The 8,421-nt window shown below is 27.5% G+C and overlaps 1 protein-coding gene across 8 annotated transcripts in view; it reads right to left on the bottom strand.

Annotated features, from left to right (window-relative positions):
- Window positions 1-4,000: 4,000 nt before the first annotated feature.
- The window catches only part of LOC108686259 (extracellular serine/threonine protein CG31145), a 234,514-nt gene continuing 230,093 nt past the window's right edge, over window positions 4,001-8,421 (bottom strand). For 7 of the 8 annotated variants that reach the window (XM_018191470.1, XM_018191472.1, XM_018191474.1 and 4 more), the window contains one exon: window positions 4,001-4,246. In XM_018191470.1, coding sequence (XP_018046959.1) covers window positions 4,042-4,246 — 205 coding nt within the window. In that variant the 3' untranslated portion in view covers window positions 4,001-4,041. The remainder of the gene's footprint in view (window positions 4,247-8,421) is intronic. The other variant, XM_018191475.1, reaches the window with a different exon arrangement.

Raw genomic sequence — 8,421 nt, 5'->3', positions numbered from 1 at the left:
TATATATATATAGAGTAACTTAAGTGGTAAGCATTCGGCAAGGTTTCCCTAATTTCTCTGCATTAAATTCGAATTAAACAGACCTTAATTTTAATTAGAAATACTTTTCAATAATTAATTAAATTAGAAACAGAATTATCAACAACGTATTTTCAATGACTTAATTAATCAAATGAAAGATGATACTAAAAATGATGAAAGTGATCTCATTAATAGATAAAAAAATATGATAAAAAATTTTTGACAGCATTTCACTCCACTTAATTAATTCATCTAGCCAATTTAACTTAATCGATTTAGTTAATAAATAAATGTTTATTGCGCGCGCACGTATGTATGCGTGTGTATACTTGTATATACAGAGTTAAAAAAAATTATTCAGCGTTTATATGGTGAATAATACACACCATACTAATTGTGAATACAAAAATCTTAGTGAACATAAATAAAAAATTCAACTGTTTTTGAAATACAAACATTTTTGTATTTACTGTGTAACCAAATAATAGGGAGTTTTTGCAATAACGTGATCCAGCGGTGAACGCTAAAGTCATGTTTCTTAAGCAGTTATTAAAAAGAAGATAACGTCTTAGCGTTCATTACTATATTTGGATAAATGATATTGCAAAAATTCTCTACTATATAGATCCTCAATCATCGGTTGATGACAACCTATACAGCACCGATTGTTATGGAAAATTTTCAGAAATGTTTCAACCTTTCTCATGTGCAACAATTCTTTTAACAGAAATGTTTCTAAAATCTATCATATGCAATAAATTGAAAATATATTTAAACAGAACAAAAAATTATTATGATATTAAAATGGGTCCAAAATATTTACTAAAAGTCATTTTTTTTATTAATTATTATTACGATTCAGTTTAATGTCATTTTGATGTTATTATAAGTTGTTTTATTTTTAATTGCGAAAAACTTTTGTGTATGAATGACTTATTTTGCTTTAATTGTAAAAAAAATTTTTGTATATGAATAATGATATTTTGTATATGAATAATGATATTATATATGGAAACTGGAAAGTGTAAGCAATTTTTTAATAGTGATATATGTGCTTATACATATAATATGATTAATTAATCAAAGTAGTTAGCGGCATAATTATCATTTTTGAAAAAGTTTACTTTTGTTTCAACAAGTTTTGTTGTCTGTCAAATCACAAAACTCTTAATAAATTTTAAGTACTTCAGAAATGATATTTAAATATATATTTAATTGATACTTAAATAATATTTAAATTTATTATGTCGACATAATAAATTTAAGTATCATTTAAATATCAATTATATTTAAATATAATTTTTGAAGTACTAGAAATAGCTGAACCTTTTTGATAAGATTTCAAAAAGATTGCAGATTTTTTCTGTAAGAATATCTGATTTTTCCAATTAAAAAGTGAAACATTTCATCAATTTTTTAATAAGGTTTCATGTACAAGAATTACGGACATTTTGCTATTTCAGAGCTGTCTCAGAAATTGCAAACATATTTTGAATGAAACATAATTTTTATGAAATGTTTCATTTTTTAATTGAAAAATTTCTGAGATATTTATGAAAACTTTCGATGCTGTATGACTGATTACCGATGAAATCTTCTGTTATGAATTGTATGTATGGAAATTAAATGAGGATATACAGAACGTAGTTTATAAACATTGAGGTAAACATCGTATGCAACGTGTAGGAGCTAGTAAATCATTCATGTAGTATGCTATTTACAAAGGCAAGGGTATGTTCACGCGCATGATAGCTATAGACAACCAATCAGAAATGCATTATGACTGCGTCATTAAGCAGCAAATTCGAAATTCGTTTACTCACTACTGTGACTTTCAGCTTTGAATTACAATATCTTCCAATAAGATTTCCATTTTTTAAATATGATTTCTCGCCGCTAAATTCAAATAACTTATACTATATCATGTATAATTTAAAAAAATAATGTGTTATTTCTTTGTAAAGAAATACGCTACTACATATAAACGTTGATATTAATAATATTGTTCAAACTATGTAGTTTTATACTCTCGCCACAGATGCAGAAATTATAAAAATATTTGTATAATGGAAGATGATTTTATATTTTTAATAACAACTAATATTTTCCACAAAAAAAAATTCACATTACGTACTTGGAAAAATACGTGATTAGTTGAAAACTTTCTTTGTACTCATTCACTTCACAAATTAAAGAAAAAAAAAATATGTATAACAGTTGTTCAAGATTCTTATCTAATTTATTTAAAAAAAATGCGCAATGAATCGCCATATGCATGCGTTTGCAACTAACACTTCTATTTTTATGGCAGTCAGATTTTGTATCAACCGAGTATTTCGAGAGTAACCAAATTTACATTGTGACGTAAGTTGATTGCATGCTACTGCGCATTCATGAGATAAGCATATTCTTATGTTTATATCATGATGCTAACATATAAAAAATGTTTATATCTCAGAAACAATTGAACTTTCGACTTATGTTCACTAAGGTTTTTTTATTCAGTAAGGTGTATATACTATCTACCATATAAATGTTGAATAGTTTTTTTTATTGGAAGTACAAATTAGTTCGGTCCGTTTTTTTTGTGTTCAAAAATGCATTTATTTCGAAACAAAATGAACAGATCAATTAAAGTATTGCTTACTACTTTTTCCTATCTCTCAGGCAATTTTCGAATTCCATCTCGCAAAAATGACTCCTCTTTGGAGGTGATCCAATTTTGGAGCCAATTTTCGATTTCTGCGAAAAAAGTGACTTGCTGCATCCTTCGAAACAACCAGTGATCAGAAGGAGCAATGACGAAGAATACGGCGGTAAAACGTCCCATTTGAGCGTTTCCAAATATTTTTTTACGACTTTAGCGACATGAGGCCGAGCGTTGTCATGGAGAAGAATAACTTTATCATGTTTTTGCTCGTATTCCGGCCTTTTTTCTCGCAACACGGCTCAAACGAATCAATTGTGGCGATACCGATCGCCCGTAATGGAATCATCAGATTTTAGCAGCTCATAGTAAACAAGACCCTTTTGGTCCCACCAGATACAGAGCATGATCTTTGAACCATGAATGTTCGGTCGTGGTGTTGATGTTGAGGTCGATGGCAACGATTGACCGGGCTTAGTAGTATTTTTTCTTCTTGGGGTTATCATAGAATATCCTTCTCATCTCCAATTACAATTCGTTGCAAAAAACCTTTTCTCTATTGTCTTTGAATCAGCTGTTCGCAAGTGAAAAATCGCCTTTCAACGTCTCTCGGTTTCAATTCATAAGGCACCCAATTTCTTTGTTTTTGAATCATTCCCATGGTTCTCAATCGTACAGAAACGGCTTGTTGAGTTACCCCCAATAATTCTGCAAGCTCCTCTTTGACTCTGATCTTCTTCGAGTAATTCCTCTAATTCTTTGTGTTCGAATTTTTTTGGCTGTCCAGAGCGAGGCTTGTCTTCAACGCTGAAATCTTCATCCTTGAAACGTCGAAATCATTCCCTACATGATTTATCAGTTGGAACAATGACCATAAACTTCGACAAGCATTCGATGGGCTTCAGCCGCACTTTTCTTCCAATTAAAGCAGAAAATCAAAACCTTCCGCAAATGCTTGGTTAACATAAAACATTCGATATTCAAACACAGTAAAAATCAAGGTTTTTGTATGAAGCGATATAAAGCGATATAAACTGAATATTATTAGCAGATGTTTAATCTCTCTGAAACTGCCAAAATCAGCTGTCACTATGAACCATTCACAACAGCTGGAGCCATCTTTAGGGAAATGGACCGAACTAATTTGTACTTCCAATAACACTCTATATGTATAATACAAATATATTAAAAAATGAAAAAATTATTTTGAAGATAAATAATAACGAGAAAGAAGAGATAAAAGACATTTAAAAAAAAATTTTTATATAAATTATTTGAGAGAAACAGGAAGAAGGAAAAAATAGCCAGAGAAGGAAAAAAGATTTCTTTACATTTTTTACATTACGATTATTTATTCTAAATTCGTTTGAAAACTATAACTTCGAATCAATTTTATCGCTATGGACGACTTGTTGTGAAGAATTTTCACGAGCAATACAATCACGGACGACTTGTAGAATAATGTTTATTCGCCGATCTAGGGCATCTAAATGGGGTTCCCATAAGACAGGAGCCACAGGATCCTTTGACATACTTTGCCGCATAGCGATACTGAGCCGTGTGGGCCCATTATGGAAACTGCAATTAAAATTGAACATCATATTAATAGAAAATTTTCTAAATTTATCATTTAAATAATAGTTTTTTAAAAAAAAAAAGATTTCTATTAATAATTATGTAAGCAGTGTAAGGATAGTGGACAACTATAGAAGGTAAATGTAAGATTATTATCATATAAAAAATAGAGATTCTTCCTTCTAATTCTAGTCGCAATGAGCGATGAGCAACGAATGATATCTAATAAGAGTTTTGTTTTACATTGTTATATGTAAAAAGCAGAACTTTCATTGGATATCGTTCGTCGCTTGTCACGTCTAGTGTGCAATAAGCATAACGTGTTCATTATCGGCTCACTGAATTCGCCATTAACGACCAACTCGTAATTAACAAATGAACAAGGTTGAATAAGTTAATGTTTTTTTTAACTGAATTAAAATTAATGGCTTTACAAAATTAATAAAGTTAAGTTAAAAGTTGAAGGAATAAAAAATTAACTTAACGTAAGTTAAGTCAATATTGAATAATTTAAATTAAAAAAAAATAAATTTTGAAAAAAATTATTTTTTTAGATCAAAATGTTTTAATTTTTCTTAAAATGAGATTAAACTACAATATAGATTATTAAGTAAATTAAATTTTTTTATTCATTAAGTATATAACACATAACGATATAACTATATAAGTTATATAATTTAAAAAAAACAGCCAGCACATAGAGAAGATACAAGATCAATGATTTTTTAATAAATTTTAAGTCAAAAGAAATTAATTACAATCGAATGCGAGAAAAATATTTGATTGTAATTGATCAATTTCTTGACTTAAGGCTTAAAACACCTATTGTAGATCCGGACTAAGGCTTATGACATAAGGCATAACCGCATAAACCAATCAGAGATCTCTATTAGCATCTTAAGAAATTCATCTTAAATAATTTCTTAAGATGCTTTCTTAAAATATGAACAGATTACGAATATGTGCCTTTAATCTTATTATATCTTATTATTTTTTAAAATATTTAAAAGAGATAAAAAAATTTTTTAATTTAAAAAAAGTTAAAAAGTTAACGTTTAAAAGTAACTAAGTTAAAATTTAATGCATTTAAAATTAACTAAGTTAAGTTAAAAGTTATTAACTTTTTAATTTTTTTTTAACTTTTAACGTTTTAACTAGTTATTACCCAACCCTGCAAATGAATCATCCAATCTTGATGCCTTGTGTCTATTAACGTGAGTTTTGATTTCGGTTAATTCCAAGCATTTCGAATTTATTTACTTTATCTTTCCTTACATTCCGGTTGTCTTAATTCTAAGGCCGTCACAACCATAATTTTCTACAATTGTAGGTTTAGCTCTACACCAAGATTTCATTTTCTCAAACATCCTAGTATCGGTCGCTAAGAAAGAGCTGTAATTTCTGTACATCGCTCAAAACATAACAATTGTTTGGGTCATTTGTGGATTTATAGGTCGATTTCAGCTTGATTTTAGACATATCGATTAAGTATGTCAAAATTCTTCGTTATAATTCATACCTCCATATTCGTTTGTAGGTTTTCGCTTTTGATTTACATGTTGCTCGTTATAAGATTGATTTTTCGTAATTGTGTCACTTTATATACAATTGATTATATAGTGTTTACTAATGTGGCCTTTATTCAATATATATACATATATATATACATTTTCCTTAATATAACCTATAATAATCTACCTGCGTTGCTCTATTTTAAATAATAAAATACTGGATATATTGCTCCTATTGATTTGCAAAATATATTATTAAAGGCGAATTATTAAATGTATTATTCATTTTATTCTCCTTTAGGCTTTTCTTGCTACTGAATTCTTAGAGTGAATACTAATGGGATTGAATTATTTGACTTAGTCATTCGCTTGAGCAAAATGATGAAATTCAGAAACCTATCCTTAAGCGTTGTTATGGTCTTTACTGGACATCCTGACAATGACATTATAGCAATGTCATTATCCAGAAAGCACAGAGAGTTCGAAAAGAATTCAGTGATACATCATTCTGAGTTCATTTTGAGTTATAAAAAGAATTCTCTTTTTTTGAAAAGTTGTGAGAAGAATTCTTTTTGCATTTGAAAATTAATTCAGAATTGATAACACACTTTTTTTCCATAGAATTGACAACTGAATATTTCTTTTATTCTTTTTAAATTTTTTGTGAATAATCATTAGGCAGATTATGAGATTATATAGATATTGTGCAAATTTTATTAAGAGTCTTAGTAGAAACATTAAATTTATCATATAATTTATAATATTTATACTCACTATATATGTATATGTATATGTATAAAGAATAAAAAATTAATAGAATACGATACAAATTTCTAATTGTATACATATATGTGTCATATTGTAATGTTTAAAAGAATTGAAATACTGAGCATACATATAATGAAAAAGTGAAATAAGAATGATTATTTTTATTTATCAAAGAGAATTAGCGAATTGCAAGATAAATAATTGATCATGAGATGTGCAATTCAGAATAATTAGGTTTGACATTAAAGTATAGGTTTGACGCCGTTAAATTCGATTCTATCCAAAAAAGGGAAAAGAAAACTGCGATAAGGTGGATTCCGCAATTCGAGAGATGCATTTTACCAGAATTACTGGGACGCATTCGTGAATTCTTGCTTTGATGCGGATTCGCGTTTTTACAGGTTGGGCGATAAATCCGATGTCCAGCTGTCTGGATTTCGCGGACGTTCAAAGTATCGGAAATGGAAAACCTATAAATAATGTCGAGTGTAAGATTAACACTAGAATACAGATTAAAACATTTATAATCAAATCATTCGTTTCTGTTATCGATGCCTAGTCTAGATAAAATCACAAAATATTTGATACTTGCAAATTATAATTGCTATAGAGGATATCGGATTAATTGTTATACATTTTTTTGTCAGAATTTTTATTCGGATCAATGTATACTTAATCAATAAGAAAAAAATCTTTAACGATCAAAGCTGGAGCTCTTAAGTACTTAAATAATTTAATATTACATTTGTGATATTGAATATCAAATTATTACTACTATAGTTCGGGATTGCGTTTTAGAAATACAAATAATCAATTCGGCAATTTTCATAATGATGTATGCAGTATCGAATTATTTAAGATTCAGCTCCGTCATTAAAGGCTTTTACTTCTTATTGGTTGTGTACATGGAGTCCAAGTTTTTTTTCTTTAATATTGTACACATTTCAATGAATAACTATATATTGATTTAAATACATCTTTAAAGATAGCTTGTTCTATCTTTTAATAAATTTAATAAAAAATTTTAACTTATTCTCTCTTATCCTCTTACTTTCTTATTCTTTTACTTTTTTGTTTATCCATTAGATAAATTATCACATAATTTATCCAAAGATTGAACAACCGATTCTTACTAGATAGTCAATTTTTAAAAAATCGATATGCTTTCTAATTGCTTAAGAATATTTTATATGCATATTTTCACAATGATAACAAAAGTATGAAAAAATTACAAATTATCCTAAATCACGTTTAAAAATAATACGACAAATTTGATAATGGTTTACTATGGATCATAAGTTATTTTAATAAGTGTAAGTAATATTTTTTTAATCTATGCTCTATATAATAAAAATATATGGAAATGTATTATAAAATAAATGATAAAAATCTCAATTTTTATAAGTAGGGGCAAGTTATTATAATTTTTGATTAGCAATTTTTTCTGAACTAATGTATACATTTAAATTAATGAATATCTATGCATTGCTTCAAGTACATCTTTACCTAAATAGTCAATTTTTTTCACGTTTTATTTAAATCACGTTTAAAAATAATACGACAAATTTGATAATAGTTTACTATCTGGATCATAAGTTATTTTAATAAATGTAAATAATATTTTTTTAATCTGTGCTCTATATAATAAAAATATATGGAAATGTATTATAAAATAAATGATAAAAATCTCAATTTTTATAAGTAGAGGCAAGTTATTATAATTTTTGATTAGCAATTTTTTCTGAACTAATGTATACATTTAAATTAATGAATATCTATGCATTGCTTCAAGTATATCTTTACCTAAATAATCAATTTTTTTCTGATTTGTATTTAAATACTGAAAATTAAGATTTTCTATCAGTATGTAAATTGTAACAACTTACCTCACTGTGGGAC

This window comes from Atta colombica, unplaced genomic scaffold (genome assembly GCF_001594045.1).
Source record: "Atta colombica isolate Treedump-2 unplaced genomic scaffold, Acol1.0 scaffold17, whole genome shotgun sequence".
Lineage (NCBI taxonomy): Eukaryota > Metazoa > Arthropoda > Insecta > Hymenoptera > Formicidae > Atta > Atta colombica.
Note: the sequence above shows the minus strand (reverse complement) of the source record. Positions and strands in the feature narration are given on the sequence as shown.